The 19,273-nt window shown below is 43.9% G+C and overlaps 1 protein-coding gene and 1 long non-coding RNA gene across 2 annotated transcripts in view; both read left to right on the top strand.

The window, feature by feature from the left end:
- The first annotated feature begins 11,956 nt into the window (after positions 1-11,956).
- Positions 11,957-14,684, top strand: LOC147796294 (uncharacterized). Its single transcript, XR_015428186.1, has 5 exons — positions 11,957-12,011; positions 12,510-12,560; positions 13,060-13,110; positions 14,225-14,310; positions 14,426-14,684. It is a non-coding gene; the product is annotated as an uncharacterized LOC147796294 (long non-coding RNA).
- A 2,007-nt stretch (positions 14,685-16,691) lies between these two features.
- The window catches only part of LOC110990994 (uncharacterized), a 14,271-nt gene continuing 11,689 nt past the window's right edge, over positions 16,692-19,273 (top strand). The window contains exons 1-3 of the mRNA XM_087148205.1: positions 16,692-16,780; positions 16,914-17,051; positions 17,562-19,268. Coding sequence (XP_087004331.1) covers positions 17,596-19,268 — 1,673 coding nt within the window. The 5' untranslated portion in view covers positions 16,692-16,780; positions 16,914-17,051; positions 17,562-17,595. The remainder of the gene's footprint in view (positions 16,781-16,913; positions 17,052-17,561; positions 19,269-19,273) is intronic.

Below are 19,273 nucleotides of genomic sequence, written 5' to 3'. Positions count from 1 at the left end.
AGCTTTCTTTCCCCATCAGGTTGTACGTCAACTTAAAGGAATCTCTTTCACAATTTCATGTCAGGTTACTGTCTGGATCCCATGGAGGGTGATTCCAGACTTCTCTCCGATGCCAACAGTCAGGGCTTGGACTTGCTAGACGGAAGTGCAGGATCCTTCCAGTTCACGAACCTTCCAATTACCCAGGCCACAGAAGCCAAACCCAGCCTAGACAGTACATTCCCCAGACGCGTGACTGTCAGAGCCATCAGTTTCAGGCTGTTGCCAAGATCTTCCACTACTCCCGCGGGTACCGCTGAGAAACCCGCTCCGCTGGACGTAGAACTCGCCCTGCTGGTCAAGAAACCGGGAGACGCCCAGTTAGTACCGCTGCGGGAAGAAGATTCGGGACAGCGAAAGGTGACAACCCTTTAAGTAATCACAGGCTCAATACACGGAGAGCAGCCGCAACAATTAAATGCAAAAGGTGTTCCTTTTCCATTTCCTAATAGCTACGTTCAACCTACGCTTTCTCTCCTGTTATTGCCTAGATCTTCCAAGCCAGCCTTGACGACGAACGGCCAAAGAGATTGCTTCTGCCGATTGACGACGAGAGTCTTGAGGGCATCGTTCAACTGCGCATTGAGTTCCAAACCGTTACGGGGGCTCAATCGGCAAGACTGGAATTGCACATCTTCGGCTGTTCAGAAGGTGGGCCGCCCCTTTACCTCTTTCAGAGCCAACAACAACTGTGTCTGCAAAACTGAACCCTCTTCCTGACTCAGCTCACGAGGCAAAAAGAATTAACAGTTTCATTTTCATCCTCTCCTAGAATATACTACAACCGAGGTGACAACCAAAGTGACGACTGTCACGACACCGACAACGACTGTTAGCGAAGAAACAACCACTTCCAGAACAACATCATCAGAAATTTCAACTACTCCAGGTAAATGCAACAGAGACGATTTTTCTGAGCCTTTCAAGTTGAATACGTTAACCTTCTGCATTTCCATACCTCCTCAAAGACAAAGAGATTTCAACACCAAGCTTTCCACTGGAAAAACCCTGAATTGGCCTCTACCCCCTCTTTTTTCCGATTCAGGATACTGCCTTGAGCCCATGGATGGAGAAAGAGGACTGGAGTCGGAGGTAACGCCAGTCGGACCACTTACAATCGATGAGGCGACTTCCTACTTGACCATTACTGACTTGCCTGTCGACCCAAGCTCCAGTGATGTTGCCAGTGTGGAGCGCAAATTCCGCCAACCCGTCAAAATCACAGCACTGCGCATGACGATTCGTCTGCCTCAGTCGACAAGTGCACCGAGCCAACCAGTAACGAGTGCAACCACGCCAAAGTCTGTTACACAAGAGAAGTCGGTTCAAGTCACCGTCGCATTGCTGACGAAGAAACCGGGAGACACCAGTTTCACTCCGCTGACTGACGATGCCACCAATGCTACCAAAGTAAGTGCAGTGCACAGGCAAGACGATTTTCATTGCTCCAGATCCTCTAGTCACACATTTGAAATCTGAAAAACTACCTAACCAGCTATATGCCAGCTTTATGTGCACACAATGCCGGCTCTGAATTTCACGAGCATCCCCTCACCTCTTCTGCAGCTGATAACCATTCCTCTGGAAGGGAATCAACCAGCAACCAAGCTGCTGCCGGAGGACGAAGCTACTCTAGATGGCATTACCGAATTACGCATAGAATTCAGAGATGTCAGTGATCCCGATGCGACAACATTTGAGCAACATGTATTGGGATGCATCAAAGGTAGGTTTCGAAAGACATTACTGTTTTTGACTCACGCCTTGAAAACCGTCATTCGATCTATCTCTGACACATAACTAATGTTTCAGGTTCTTCAGCCATGCCATGGCAACTCCTCAGACGTGCAGAAAGAATTCTTCCTTGCCCAACTGTCAAACTTCAAAGCGTTACACTTGCTCACATCCAAACCAATCATTCTTCACAGAATACTCTACAACTCAGCCAACAACAAGAAGCAGCACTGTCACCACAACTGTCATCACCACCACTCCTCCACCATCGACAACACCAGGTAAAGCCATCTAATCCTGCAGACTCTATAACTGATTACACTTCCAGATTTCCATTTCCAGAGAAATGTCAGACACATCTCAACACCCAAGCGTCCTACTGGTGAAGCTTTCTTTCCCCATCAGGTTGTACGTCAACTTAAAGGAATCTCTTTCACAATTTCATGTCAGGTTACTGTCTGGATCCCATGGAGGGTGATTCCAGACTTCTCTCCGATGCCAACAGTCAGGGCTTGGACTTGCTAGACGGAAGTGCAGGATCCTTCCAGTTCACGAACCTTCCAATTACCCAGGCCACAGAAGCCAAACCCAGCCTAGACAGTACATTCCCCAGACGCGTGACTGTCAGAGCCATCAGTTTCAGGCTGTTGCCAAGATCTTCCACTACTCCCGCGGGTACCGCTGAGAAACCCGCTCCGCTGGACGTAGAACTCGCCCTGCTGGTCAAGAAACCGGGAGACGCCCAGTTAGTACCGCTGCGGGAAGAAGATTCGGGACAGCGAAAGGTGACAACCCTTTAAGTAATCACAGGCTCAATACACGGAGAGCAGCCGCAACAATTAAATGCAAAAGGTGTTCCTTTTCCATTTCCTAATAGCTACGTTCAACCTACGCTTTCTCTCCTGTTATTGCCTAGATCTTCCAAGCCAGCCTTGACGACGAACGGCCAAAGAGATTGCTTCTGCCGATTGACGACGAGAGTCTTGAGGGCATCGTTCAACTGCGCATTGAGTTCCAAACCGTTACGGGGGCTCAATCGGCAAGACTGGAATTGCACATCTTCGGCTGTTCAGAAGGTGGGCCGCCCCTTTACCTCTTTCAGAGCCAACAACAACTGTGTCTGCAAAACTGAACCCTCTTCCTGACTCAGCTCACGAGGCAAAAAGAATTAACAGTTTCATTTTCATCCTCTCCTAGAATATACTACAACCGAGGTGACAACCAAAGTGACGACTGTCACGACACCGACAACGACTGTTAGCGAAGAAACAACCACTTCCAGAACAACATCATCAGAAATTTCAACTACTCCAGGTAAATGCAACAGAGACGATTTTTCTGAGCCTTTCAAGTTGAATACGTTAACCTTCTGCATTTCCATACCTCCTCAAAGACAAAGAGATTTCAACACCAAGCTTTCCACTGGAAAAGCACTGAATTGGCCTCTACCCCCTCTTTTTCCGATTCAGGATACTGCCTTGAGCCCATGGATGGAGAAAGAGGACTGGAGTCAGAGGTAACGCCAGTCGGACCACTTACAATCGATGAGGCGACTTCCTACTTGACCATTACTGACTTGCCTGTCGACCCAAGCTCCAGTGATGTTGCCAGTGTGGAGCGCAAATTCCGCCAACCCGTCAAAATCACAGCACTGCGCATGACGATTCGTCTGCCTCAGTCGACAAGTGCACCGAGCCAACCAGTAACGAGTGCAACCACGCCAAAGTCTGTTGCACAAGAGAAGTCGGTTCAAGTCACCGTCGCATTGCTGACGAAGAAACCGGGAGACACCAGTTTCACTCCGCTGACTGACGATGCCACCAATGCTACCAAAGTAAGTGCAGTGCACAGGCAAGACCATTTTCATTGCTCCAGATCCTCTAGTCACACATTTGAAATCTGAAAAACTACCTAACCAGCTATATGCCAGCTTTATGTGCACACAATGCCGGCTCTGAATTTCACGAGCATCCCCTCACCTCTTCTGCAGCTGATAACCATTCCTCTGGAAGGGAATCAACCAGCAACCAAGCTGCTGCCGGAGGACGAAGCTACTCTAGATGGCATTACCGAATTACGCATAGAATTCAGAGATGTCAGTGATCCCGATGCGACAACATTTGAGCAACATGTATTGGGATGCATCAAAGGTAGGTTTCGAAAGACATTACTGTTTTTGACTCACGCCTTGAAAACCGTCATTCGATCTATCTCTGACACATAACTAATGTTTCAGGTTCTTCAGCCATGCCATGGCAACTCCTCAGACGTGCAGAAAGAATTCTTCCTTGCCCAACTGTCAAACTTCAAAGCGTTACACTTGCTCACATCCAAACCAATCATTCTTCACAGAATACTCTGCAACTCAGCCAACAACAAGAAGCAGCACTGTCACCACAACTGTCATCACCACCACTCCTCCACCATCGACAACACCAGGTAAAGCCATCTAATCCTGCAGACTCTATAACTGATTACACTTCCAGATTTCCATTTCCAGAGAAATGTCAGACACATCTCAACACCCAAGCGTCCTACTGGTGAAGCTTTCTTTCCCCATCAGGTTGTACGTCAACTTAAAGGAATCTCTTTCACAATTTCATGTCAGGTTACTGTCTGGATCCCATGGAGGGTGATTCCAGACTTCTCTCCGATGCCAACAGTCAGGGCTTGGACTTGCTAGACGGAAGTGCAGGATCCTTCCAGTTCACGAACCTTCCAATTACCCAGGCCACAGAAGCCAAACCCAGCCTAGACAGTACATTCCCCAGACGCGTGACTGTCAGAGCCATCAGTTTCAGGCTGTTGCCAAGATCTTCCACTACTCCCGCGGGTACCGCTGAGAAACCCGCTCCGCTGGACGTAGAACTCGCCCTGCTGGTCAAGAAACCGGGAGACGCCCAGTTAGTACCGCTGCGGGAAGAAGATTCGGGACAGCGAAAGGTGACAACCCTTTAAGTAATCACAGGCTCAATACACGGAGAGCAGCCGCAACAATTAAATGCAAAAGGTGTTCCTTTTCCATTTCCTAATAGCTACGTTCAACCTACGCTTTCTCTCCTGTTATTGCCTAGATCTTCCAAGCCAGCCTTGACGACGAACGGCCAAAGAGATTGCTTCTGCCGATTGACGACGAGAGTCTTGAGGGCATCGTTCAACTGCGCATTGAGTTCCAAACCGTTACGGGGGCTCAATCGGCAAGACTGGAATTGCACATCTTCGGCTGTTCAGAAGGTGGGCCGCCCCTTTACCTCTTTCAGAGCCAACAACAACTGTGTCTGCAAAACTGAACCCTCTTCCTGACTCAGCTCACGAGGCAAAAAGAATTAACAGTTTCATTTTCATCCTCTCCTAGAATATACTACAACCGAGGTGACAACCAAAGTGACGACTGTCACGACACCGACAACGACTGTTAGCGAAGAAACAACCACTTCCAGAACAACATCATCAGAAATTTCAACTACTCCAGGTAAATGCAACAGAGACAATTTTTCTGAGCCTTTCAAGTTGAATACGTTAACCTTCTGCATTTCCATACCTCCTCAAAGACAAAGAGATTTCAACACCAAGCTTTCCACTGGAAAAGCACTGAATTGGCCTCTACCCCCTCTTTTTCCGATTCAGGATACTGCCTTGAGCCCATGGATGGAGAAAGAGGACTGGAGTCAGAGGTAACGCCAGTCGGACCACTTACAATCGATGAGGCGACTTCCTACTTGACCATTACTGACTTGCCTGTCGACCCAAGCTCCAGTGATGTTGCCAGTGTGGAGCGCAAATTCCGCCAACCCGTCAAAATCACAGCACTGCGCATGACGATTCGTCTGCCTCAGTCGACAAGTGCACCGAGCCAACCAGTAACGAGTGCAACCACGCCAAAGTCTGTTGCACAAGAGAAGTCGGTTCAAGTCACCGTCGCATTGCTGACGAAGAAACCGGGAGACACCAGTTTCACTCCGCTGACTGACGATGCCACCAATGCTACCAAAGTAAGTGCAGTGCACAGGCAAGACCATTTTCATTGCTCCAGATCCTCTAGTCACACATTTGAAATCTGAAAAACTACCTAACCAGCTATATGCCAGCTTTATGTGCACACAATGCCGGCTCTGAATTTCACGAGCATCCCCTCACCTCTTCTGCAGCTGATAACCATTCCTCTGGAAGGGAATCAACCAGCAACCAAGCTGCTGCCGGAGGACGAAGCTACTCTAGATGGCATTACCGAATTACGCATAGAATTCAGAGATGTCAGTGATCCCGATGCGACAACATTTGAGCAACATGTATTGGGATGCATCAAAGGTAGGTTTCGAAAGACATTACTGTTTTTGACTCACGCCTTGAAAACCGTCATTCGATCTATCTCTGACACATAACTAATGTTTCAGGTTCTTCAGCCATGCCATGGCAACTCCTCAGACGTGCAGAAAGAATTCTTCCTTGCCCAACTGTCAAACTTCAAAGCGTTACACTTGCTCACATCCAAACCAATCATTCTTCACAGAATACTCTGCAACTCAGCCAACAACAAGAAGCAGCACTGTCACCACAACTGTCATCACCACCACTCCTCCACCATCGACAACACCAGGTAAAGCCATCTAATCCTGCAGACTCTATAACTGATTACACTTCCAGATTTCCATTTCCAGAGAAATGTCAGACACATCTCAACACCCAAGCGTCCTACTGGTGAAGCTTTCTTTCCCCATCAGGTTGTACGTCAACTTAAAGGAATCTCTTTCACAATTTCATGTCAGGTTACTGTCTGGATCCCATGGAGGGTGATTCCAGACTTCTCTCCGATGCCAACAGTCAGGGCTTGGACTTGCTAGACGGAAGTGCAGGATCCTTCCAGTTCACGAACCTTCCAATTACCCAGGCCACAGAAGCCAAACCCAGCCTAGACAGTACATTCCCCAGACGCGTGACTGTCAGAGCCATCAGTTTCAGGCTGTTGCCAAGATCTTCCACTACTCCCGCGGGTACCGCTGAGAAACCCGCTCCGCTGGACGTAGAACTCGCCCTGCTGGTCAAGAAACCGGGAGACGCCCAGTTAGTACCGCTGCGGGAAGAAGATTCGGGACAGCGAAAGGTGACAACCCTTTAAGTAATCACAGGCTCAATACACGGAGAGCAGCCGCAACAATTAAATGCAAAAGGTGTTCCTTTTCCATTTCCTAATAGCTACGTTCAACCTACGCTTTCTCTCCTGTTATTGCCTAGATCTTCCAAGCCAGCCTTGACGACGAACGGCCAAAGAGATTGCTTCTGCCGATTGACGACGAGAGTCTTGAGGGCATCGTTCAACTGCGCATTGAGTTCCAAACCGTTACGGGGGCTCAATCGGCAAGACTGGAATTGCACATCTTCGGCTGTTCAGAAGGTGGGCCGCCCCTTTACCTCTTTCAGAGCCAACAACAACTGTGTCTGCAAAACTGAACCCTCTTCCTGACTCAGCTCACGAGGCAAAAAGAATTAACAGTTTCATTTTCATCCTCTCCTAGAATATACTACAACCGAGGTGACAACCAAAGTGACGACTGTCACGACACCGACAACGACTGTTAGCGAAGAAACAACCACTTCCAGAACAACATCATCAGAAATTTCAACTACTCCAGGTAAATGCAACAGAGACAATTTTTCTGAGCCTTTCAAGTTGAATACGTTAACCTTCTGCATTTCCATACCTCCTCAAAGACAAAGAGATTTCAACACCAAGCTTTCCACTGGAAAAGCACTGAATTGGCCTCTACCCCCTCTTTTTCCGATTCAGGATACTGCCTTGAGCCCATGGATGGAGAAAGAGGACTGGAGTCAGAGGTAACGCCAGTCGGACCACTTACAATCGATGAGGCGACTTCCTACTTGACCATTACTGACTTGCCTGTCGACCCAAGCTCCAGTGATGTTGCCAGTGTGGAGCGCAAATTCCGCCAACCCGTCAAAATCACAGCACTGCGCATGACGATTCGTCTGCCTCAGTCGACAAGTGCACCGAGCCAACCAGTAACGAGTGCAACCACGCCAAAGTCTGTTGCACAAGAGAAGTCGGTTCAAGTCACCGTCGCATTGCTGACGAAGAAACCGGGAGACACCAGTTTCACTCCGCTGACTGACGATGCCACCAATGCTACCAAAGTAAGTGCAGTGCACAGGCAAGACCATTTTCATTGCTCCAGATCCTCTAGTCACACATTTGAAATCTGAAAAACTACCTAACCAGCTATATGCCAGCTTTATGTGCACACAATGCCGGCTCTGAATTTCACGAGCATCCCCTCACCTCTTCTGCAGCTGATAACCATTCCTCTGGAAGGGAATCAACCAGCAACCAAGCTGCTGCCGGAGGACGAAGCTACTCTAGATGGCATTACCGAATTACGCATAGAATTCAGAGATGTCAGTGATCCCGATGCGACAACATTTGAGCAACATGTATTGGGATGCATCAAAGGTAGGTTTCGAAAGACATTACTGTTTTTGACTCACGCCTTGAAAACCGTCATTCGATCTATCTCTGACACATAACTAATGTTTCAGGTTCTTCAGCCATGCCATGGCAACTCCTCAGACGTGCAGAAAGAATTCTTCCTTACCCAACTGTCAAACTTCAAAGCGTTAGACTTGCTCACATCCAAACCAATCATTCTTCACAGAATACTCTGCAACTCAGCCAACAACAAGAAGCAGCACTGTCACCACAACTGTCATCACCACCACTCCTCCACCATCGACAACACCAGGTAAAGCCATCTAATCCTGCAGACTCTATAACTGATTACACTTCCAGATTTCCATTTCCAGAGAAATGTCAGACACATCTCAACACCCAAGCGTCCTACTGGTGAAGCTTTCTTTCCCATCAGGTTGTACGTCAACTTAAAGGAATCTCTTTCACAATTTCATGTCAGGTTACTGTCTGGATCCATGGAGGGTGATTCCAGACTTCTCTCCGATGCCAACAGTCAGGGCTTGGACTTGCTAGACGGAAGTGCAGGATCCTTCCAGTTCACGAACCTTCCAATTACCCAGGCCACAGAAGCCAAACCCAGCCTAGACAGTACATTCCCCAGACGCGTGACTGTCAGAGCCATCAGTTTCAGGCTGTTGCCAAGATCTTCCACTACTCCCGCGGGTACCGCTGAGAAACCCGCTCCGCTGGACGTAGAACTCGCCCTGCTGGTCAAGAAACCGGGAGACGCCCAGTTAGTACCGCTGCGGGAAGAAGATTCGGGACAGCGAAAGGTGACAACCCTTTAAGTAATCACAGGCTCAATACACGGAGAGCAGCCGCAACAATTAAATGCAAAAGGTGTTCCTTTTCCATTTCCTAATAGCTACGTTCAACCTACGCTTTCTCTCCTGTTATTGCCTAGATCTTCCAAGCCAGCCTTGACGACGAACGGCCAAAGAGATTGCTTCTGCCGATTGACGACGAGAGTCTTGAGGGCATCGTTCAACTGCGCATTGAGTTCCAAACCGTTACGGGGGCTCAATCGGCAAGGACTGGAATTGCACATCTTCGGCTGTTCAGAAGGTGGGCCGCCCCTTTACCTCTTTCAGAGCCAACAACAACTGTGTCTGCAAAACTGAACCCTCTTCCTGACTCAGCTCACGAGGCAAAAAGAATTAACAGTTTCATTTTCATCCTCTCCTAGAATATACTACAACCGAGGTGACAACCAAAGTGACGACTGTCACGACACCGACAACGACTGTTAGCGAAGAAACAACCACTTCCAGAACAACATCATCAGAAATTTCAACTACTCCAGGTAAATGCAACAGAGACGATTTTTCTGAGCCTTTCAAGTTGAATACGTTAACCTTCTGCATTTCCATACCTCCTCAAAGACAAGAGATTTCAACACCAAGCTTTCCACTGGAAAAACCCTGAATTGGCCTCTACCCCCTCTTTTTCCGATTCAGGATATTGCCTTGAGCCCATGGATGGAGAAAGAGGACTGGAGTCGGAGGGTAACGCCAGTCGGACCACTTACAATCGATGAGGCGACTTCCTACTTGACCATTACTGACTTGCCTGTCGACCCAAGCTCCAGTGATGTTGCCAGTGTGGAGCGCAAATTCCGCCAACCCGTCAAAATCACAGCACTGCGCATGACGATTCGTCTGCCTCAGTCGACAAGTGCACCGAGCCAACCAGTAACGAGTGCAACCACGCCAAAGTCTGTTGCACAAGAGAAGTCGGTTTCAAGTCACCGTCGCATTGCTGACGAAGAAACCGGGAGACACCAGTTTCACTCCGCTGACTGACGATGCCACCAATGCTACCAAAGTAAGTGCAGTGCACAGGCAAGACCATTTTCATTGCTCCAGATCCTCTAGTCACACATTTGAAATCTGAAAAACTACCTAACCAGCTATATGCCAGCTTTATGTGCACACAATGCCGGCTCTGAATTTCACGAGCATCCCCTCACCTCTTCTGCAGCTGATAACCATTCCTCTGGAAGGGAATCAACCAGCAACCAAGCTGCTGCCGGAGGACGAAGCTACTCTAGATGGCATTACCGAATTACGCATAGAATTCAGAGATGTCAGTGATCCCGATGCGACAACATTTGAGCAACATGTATTGGATGCATCAAAGGTAGGTTTCGAAAGACATTACTGTTTTTGACTCACGCCTTGAAAACCGTCATTCGATCTATCTCTGACACATAACTAATGTTTCAGGTTCTTCAGCCATGCCATGGCAACTCCTCAGACGTGCAGAAAGAATTCTTCCTTGCCCAACTGTCAAACTTCAAAGCGTTACACTTGCTCACATCCAAACCAATCATTCTTCACAGAATATTCTGCAACTCAGCCAACAACAAGAAGCAGCACTGTCACCACAACTGTCATCACCACCACTGAAATAACCACTTTGAGAACAACATCATCAGAATTTTCAACTACAGCATCCCAAACGAGGTAATAGTTTTGAATGGGAAGTGATCTGTGAATTGACATTACATGGCTTCTACGTTAATCTTGTTTGGAGGGTTCCAGAGGGTGAGCGAAACAATATTAAAAACTGTTCTTTAAAATTATTAATTTACAATCAGACTACTACTGAGAATGTCTTTTGTCTTTTTGTGATCAGGTCCCCCTGGTGGTTCTGAGTTGAAACAACTACAAAGCCTATTCGTTCTCATACGTAGAAATTTACAATTGTTGATTTTATCCAAATCCATAGGATTTGTGTCAGAAATCATGATGGATTTGGATGATGCAGTAGTGTGAACCTAATTCGACAGAGATAAAGGCATTATTAGTGTTTATCATCAAACCATGTACACATTTCTCACAGTGAACACATTTTATATGACACACATGACAAAGTACACAATAGAATCAGGAAACCTCATGCTTTTTTCTACTTTAGAAGTCAACATCTGTAGAAAGGTCCTGAACTTCTAGCAGTATGGCATATGTGACACTGTTTGTTGGTGTGACTGATAGTAAAAATCTCTCTAGTAATTCAACAGTTCACACCATACTGAAATATAGGAAACGGAACATTACATAAATTTTGCTGTGGATTGATTCCAATAAAATCAGTTTTAAAAATAATTTTGTCAGTCTTAATATGTTTTTTTCAAATTGGTTCCCTGGGAGGCTCCGAACTTCCAACAAGGGGCCGTCTGTAAAGGTATGTTTACATGAAGGGGGAGGGGGGTTGGTGCTGTTGCGTACACCATGCAAGGTGGGTGGGAGGTGGGTTCAAGGCAGTGCAAACCGCCTTGCAGTGCATGTTGAAAATACAAAATAATACGTGTTCTTAACTGCCATATATTACTTCAAAAACTAAACGGTGCCTTGAGCTAATTGTTGTATTGTAACTGTATTTGCAATCATTATACCTGAAGGCTGAATGAACTTTCAGAAAAAAGCAATGTGACGCCTTGCAGCCTTGGTTTTCTTTCATTTAATTTATTATATTTCGTTTTGAATGCTTTTAGTTTCCTTTCACTAAATTTTATGACAACAGGGCCTTCAATAAGATGGGTTGTCAACTTCTGAAATTTAAAGTTGTCACATCAACAATATCAAACGGCTAAACTTGAGTAATACCACCCTTTTAGATATCCATAATGATACCAAGCATTTTTTTAAAATACCTCAAGCACACTACTACTGAGAATGTCCTTTGTCTTTTTTGTGATCAGGTCCCCCTGGTGGTTCTGAGGTTGAAACAACTACGAAGCCTCTTCGTTCTCGTACGTAGAAATTTACAATTGTTGATTTATCCAAATCCGTAGGATTTGTGTCAGAAATCATGATGGATTTGGATGATGCAGTAGTGTGAACCTAATTCGACAGAGATAAAGGCATTATTAGTGTTTATCATCAAACCATGTACACATTTCTCACAGTGAACACATTTTATATGACACACATGACGAAGTACACAATAGAATCAGGAAACCTCATGCTTTTTTCTACTTTAGAAGTCAACATCTTTAGAAAGGTCCCTAAACTTCTAGCAGTATGGCATATGTGACACTGTTTGTTGTTTAGACTGATAGTAAAAAATCGCTCTAGTAATTCAACAGTTCACACCATACTGAAATTTAAAGTTGTCACTTCAACAATATCAAACGGCTAAACTTGATTAATGCTACCCTTTAAAATATTCCATAATGATACCAAGCATTTTTTTAAAATACCTCAAGCAGACTACTACTGAGAATGTCCTTTGTCTTTTTTGTGATCAGGTCCCCCTGGTGGTTCTGAGGTTGAAACAACTACGAAGCCTCTTCGTTCTCGTACGTAGAAATTTACAATTGTTGATTTTATCCAAATCCATAGGATTTGTGTCAGAAATCATGATGGATTTGGATGATGCAGTAGTGTGGAACCTAATTCGACAGAGATAAAGGCATTATTAGTGTTTATCATCAAACCATGTACACATTTCTCACAGTGAACACATTTTATATGACACACATGACGAAGTACACAATAGAATCAGGAAACCTCATGCTTTTTTCTACTTTAGAAGTCAACATCTTTAGAAAGGTCCTAAACTTCTAGCAGTATGGCATATGTGACACTGGTTTGTTGTTTAGACTGATAGTAAAAAATCGCTCTAGTAATTCAACAGTTCACACCATACTGAAATTTAAAGTTGTCACTTCAACAATATCAAACGGCTAAACTTGATTAATGCTACCCTTTAAAATATCCATAATGATACCAAGCATTTTTTTAAAATACCTCAAGCAGACTACTACTGAGAATGTCCTTTGTCTTTTTTGTGATCAGGTCCCCCTGGTGGTTCTGAGGTTGAAACAACTACGAAGCCTCTTCGTTCTCGTACGTAGAAATTTACAATTGTTGATTTTATCCAAATCCATAGGATTTGTGTCAGAAATCATGATGGATTTGGATGATGCAGTAGTGTGAACCTAATTCGACAGAGATAAAGGCATTATTAGTGTTTATCATCAAACCATGTACACATTTCTCACAGTGAACACATTTTATATGACACACATGACGAAAGTACACAATAGAATCGGGAAACCTCATGCTTTTTTCTACTTTAGAAGTCAACATCTGTAGAAAGGTCCTGAACTTCTAGCAGTATGGCATATGTGACACTGTTTGTTGGTTAGACTGATAGTAAAAATCTCTCTAGTAATTCAACAGTTCACACCATACTGAAATATAGGAAACGGAACATTACATAAATTTTGCTGTGGATTGATTCCAATAAAATCAGTTTTAAAAATAATTTTGTCAGTCTTAATATGTTTTTTTCAAATTGGTTCCCTGGGAGGCTCCAACTTCCAACAAGGGGCCGTCTGTAAAGTATGTTTACATGAAGGGGGAGGGGGGTTGGTGCTGTTGCGTACACCATGCAAGGTGGGTGGGAGGTGGGTCAAGGGCAGTGCAAACCGCCTTGCAGTGCATGTTGAAAATACAAAATAATACGTGTTCTTAACTGCCATATATTACTTCAAAAACTAAACGGTGCCTTGAGCTAATTGTTGTATTGTAACTGTATTTGCGATCATAATACCTGAAGGCTGAATGAACTTTCAGAAAAGAGCAATGTGAGGCCTTGCAGCCTGGTTTTCTTTCATTTAATTTATTATATTTCGTTTTATATGCTTTTAGTTTCCTTTCACTAAATTTTATGACAACAGGTCCTTTAATAAGACGGGTTCTCAACTTCTGAAATTTAAAGTTGTCACTTCAACAATATCAAACGGCTAAACTTGATTAATACTACCGTTTAAAAATATCCATAATGATACCAAGCATTTTTTAAATAGGTCCCTCATGGAGTTCAGGTCCCGGAACATCAACATAGCCTGCATGCCCCCATATGTATAAAAACGTTACTCAAAATATCTTTATAAAGTAACCATGGACATGAAATTATGCCTTTTGACTGAACAAAACATTAACATATTTTCCATAGGACATTCAACAACTGAGCCAACAAGAAGGAGCACAACTGTAAGCACGACCTGAGGACCACAATTCCCTGGACATCTACAACTCAAGGTAATAAACCTTCTAACATAATTGTTCCTTAAATGTCAACTTGTATCTCTAACAACATTGCAAACTTCAAAATAAAGATCCTAGGGATAAATCTGAGGTATGCTCTTCATTACAGGATACTGCCAAGAATACCTCGATGGGGCAGCCGGACTTACGAACAAGTTTATTACTGGCGGTTCCCTTCAGAGAGACAACACGACAGGGTTCTTGACAATCAGGAACTTACCTGTTGACATTCAGGCCACTGAACTTCCCAGACTGTACAATACATTTTCCAGTCGCACAATCATCCGAGGAATCAGCATTCAGTTACAATCACCGACATTCCCACAGTCAAGTTCAGACAACAAGCTGGATGTGTCTCTGATTCTGTCCACGAAAGAAGGCCAGGGATGAGGACTTTGTTGCTGTGAAAAATCCTGCCACTGATGAGGCAAAGGTAACAGCAGTTCCTCTGCTTTGTCTCCTCTCAAAAACTTAACAAAGAATCCTCTTACTCTGAAATCACTATTTGTTACAAAATTTGGCTTTAGCATTGGGAAAATAAACTGTTTAAAGTTGTAGTATCCACTAGAAATAATGCATGCAAGGTATGGTAGACAGCTGGTATGTTTTAAAGGACATATACAGTATTGCTAGCCATGGATTTCAATTTCATTCATTCATTTTTTCAGCAGGTTTTCACGGTTGCAGTCAATGACAAACGCAGCACACTGATCAATCTACCAAGTGACAGTGAAGCTCTGGAGGGTGTTACAGAATTACTAATAGAGATCAAACAAGTCAGCGATGTGAATCTGTCACCCTTGAATTACATGTTTATGGGTGCATTGAAGGTAATCTGATCTCAATGAAAATGTGAAAAAACAGCATATATGTTGACACCACAGTTAGTGTGACGTGAGAATTTGCAATTAAAATATAATGTCTAACTCTGCCTTTTTATATGAAAAGCTAAAACAACAACAAAGGTAATGACTTCAAGTACTATGGTATCATCACCATCTACAACAACCGAAGAAGTTACAACAGCTACAGAGTCAACAACTGCCACAAGAAGAACAAAAGAAGAGATCACCACCTCCAAAAAGACAACACCTCACACATCTTCAACACAAGGTTTGTATCTTTGACTTCCTGTAAAATGTTGCAGCAATATTAAAATGCACCATAGGTTGAATACGATTCTTGTAAAGGATAGTATGTTAATCTATTTTATTTCTTTTTATTTTTGTGTGGATCACAGAAGCTGGAACAGGGAGATTGTGACAACAACTACATCAGTTACCACGCCAACATCAACATCAGAAGAATCAACATCAAGCGTTGTCATAACTTCTCCAGAACATGTAACAACAATTCAGACAGCAGTACTGACTACAACTGCAAGTGTGTCCAAAGGTGATTTGTTCAGTGAATTAACTTTCTTTTAAAAAAAAAATTGAAAACGCCAAAGACCAATACCCTAAAATTGAACTTGTTACTTAGGTCAATGAGTAACAACCTTGTGTTTGTAGGTGCACAGTTCCATTTTATTTAAAGTTTTGGTCCATTCATTTTATCATACCTTTCAAATCAAATTTTCTCTTTTAATTTTGCACAGCAACTGAAGGCAAAGAAATTTCAGCAACCCAAACACTGAGACGTGAGTATTGTCAGCTTACAACATGGCATATAGCAGCCTAATCTGAACAAATATTTTGGCTACAATTAACTTACACAGGCAGTTTAAATGACACATCGAAAGACATATGACTCATATAATGACATGAAATTATCCCCTTGCTTGCTCTCTCCTACCCTTACAGCAACAACTAGCATGATACCACCATCAGAGCAGCCACAGATTTCCACCACTACTCCTGAGGTCAAGACAACAACACCAGGTAACACTTTCAATTAGGTCTGAAGGAAATACGCCCAAAAATTCTCATGTACTCCATATGTTTTCAAGTTCAAATGCAAAACAATGTGTACTTTTTACCAAAAGTCAAAGCTTCACTGATATTCACTTTCCAGGTGAATGCAGTGAGGATGTAAACAAAATCAGCAACCTTGAAGTTGAGTGGCTGACATCCAGCGGTGAAATTATAAATTCAGAATCAAACTGGGAAATCGATTCCCTACCTGAAAAACGTCCGATCTCAGCAGAGGATGCAAACGACCTTACAGTCTTTGGAAGTTAAATTCTCCTCGTCTGTCCGCTAATGAGCATTGCAGTTAGCGATCAAAAGGACAAAAAGTCAAACATCGACTTTGCCTTGAAAGTGAAAGCCACCCCAGCCTCAGTTGCAGAATTTCTGCTGGATGGTGAAAATCTGCAGATCTTTACTGCTCAAAGTACCAATAAACTTGACCTGCCAGAATTGCCAGGAGTAAGAAAAAATCGAAATAGTGCCCATCAAAATCAACAGCAGCAGAAACGGTGGATACAGCCTTCAAGTTGAACTGTACGGATGTGCCGAAATAGGTAATATGGCTTGTTCTAAACATTGGTAGTTTTCAGGAATACAGACATTTTGAAGGTCTTTCCATATCTAACAATGTTTAAGGATATGAATTCACTAAATAATTCCTGAAAATAACTTGTCTTTTGTTTTCAGTGACAACAACTGTAACTGCGATAACATCAACAACGCCCTCAATAACGGAGGAAGCAATTAAAATTACAACAGTTACTGCAACACCTACAGAAACAACCACTAAACAGACAACAATTACCCAGGCAAAAAGTACAACAGGTTTGGACACCACCATTAATATTTTAAGATTTTACTGGAAACAAAAACTTGTAAATTTGACATTTTTATCAACTTTTTAAAAACTCTTTGCTCAATGTTCCTCTATAGTGCTTCAACTATCAAATGTAATTGGCTTACAAATACTAGAAGATGTCACATGAATGGTTTGAAGTGCATGTTATGATATATTTACAGCAAATAGCTGTGTCAGACAAGTAACCAAAACAATCAATTTAAGACTGATACTAATGTTTCACTGACTCTAATATAAGGCAAAACAATGGTTTAAAAATAACGACAGAGGTTGTGATATCACAAGTCTATGTAGAAATGTGCTTGATGCTTTGAATTCAGCACTTCTAGTCGTGCTATTAAGACTAGAAATGGATGTAAAATTTCAGTGTTTATCCTTAACAATGACATTATGACCATTAGCAGTACATTCTTTTTAATAGCTTTGGGAAAGTAATGGTTTTTCAATTAGACTTCTTCTTTTCTGCATAATGGCAGAGCTTGGAAGTTCCACTTTGCTAGCAAGTACAACATGCCAACCACAGCTCCACTTGTAAGTACAACTGCACATCTGACAACATTGCCAACATCGGAATCTCGGCATACTACAGGAATGAGTACAGTATTCCAAGCTACTCCACTTGCAGTGACTAGCACACTGTTGAGTACATTACCAACTACTCAACTTCCAAACACCATCACGACTGTAGCATTGCCAACGACTACTCCACTTCCAAGTAAAAGACCTGAGTACAATATTGACAACATCTACTGTACTTCCAAGTACAAGGATGAGTACCACACTGCCAACGACTACTCCACTTGCAAGTACAAGGATGAGTACGACACTGCCAACGACTACTCCACTTGCAAGTACAAGGATGAGTACAACACTGCCAATGACTACTCCACTTGCAAGTACAAGGATGAGTACCATACTGCCAACAACTACTCCACTTGCAAGTACAAGGATGAGTACGACACTGCCAACGACTACTCCACTTGCAAGTACAAAGAAGAGGACAACACTGCCAATGACTACTCCACTTGCAAGTACAAGGATGAGTACAATGACTACTCCACTTGCAAGTACAAGGATGAGTACGACACTTCCAACGACTACTCCACTTGCAAGTACAAGGATGAGTACAACACTGCCAATGACTACTCCACTTGCAAGTACAAGGATGAGTACAATGACTACTCCACTTGCAAGTACAAGGATGAGTACCATACTGCCAACGACTACTCCACTTGCAAGTACAAGGATGAGTACGACACTGCCAACAACTACTCCACTTGCAAGTACAAGGATGAGTGCGACACTGCCAACAACTACTCCACTTGCAAGTATAAGGATGAGTACGACACTGCCAACAACTACACCACTTGCAAGTACAAGGATGAGTACCACACTGCCAACAACTATTCCACTTGCAAGTACAAGGATGAGTACCACACTGCCAACAACTATTCCACTTGCAAGTACAAGGATGAGTACCACACTGCCAACAACTACTCCACTTGCAAGTACAAGGATGAGTACCACACTGCCAACAACTACTCCACTTGCAAGTACAAGGATGAGTACCACACTGCCAACAACTACTCCACTTGCAAGTACAAGGATGAGTACCACACTTCCAACGACTACTCCACTTGCAAGTACAAGGATGAGTACGACACTGCCAACGACTACTCCACTTGCAAGTACAAGGATGAGTACGACACTGCCAACGACTACTCCACTTGCAAGTACAAGGATGAGTACGACACTGCCAACGACTACTCCACTTGCAAGTACAAGGATGAGTACGACACTGCCAACGACTCTTCCACTTGCAAGTACAAGGATGAGTACGACACTGCCAACGACTATTCCACTTGCAAGTACAAGGATGAGTACCACACTTCCAACGACTACTCCACTTGCAAGTACAAGGATGAGTACCACACTGCCAACGACTACTCCACTTGCAAGTACAAGGATGAGTACGACACTGCCAACGACTACTCCACTTGCAAGTACAAGGATGAGTACGACACTGCCAACGACTACTCCACTTGCAAGTACAAGGATGAGTACGACACTGCCAACGACTATTCCACTTGCAAGTACAAGGATGAGTACCACACTTCCAACGACTACTCCACTTGCAAGTACAAGGATGAGTACCACACTGCCAACGACTACTCCACTTGCAAGTACA

Source organism: Acanthaster planci, linkage group LG17, assembly GCF_054643075.1.
Source record: "Acanthaster planci isolate LZ-2023a linkage group LG17, COTS_SCS, whole genome shotgun sequence".
Lineage (NCBI taxonomy): Eukaryota > Metazoa > Echinodermata > Asteroidea > Valvatida > Acanthasteridae > Acanthaster > Acanthaster planci.
This window is presented reverse-complemented; position numbering and strand designations above follow the sequence as displayed.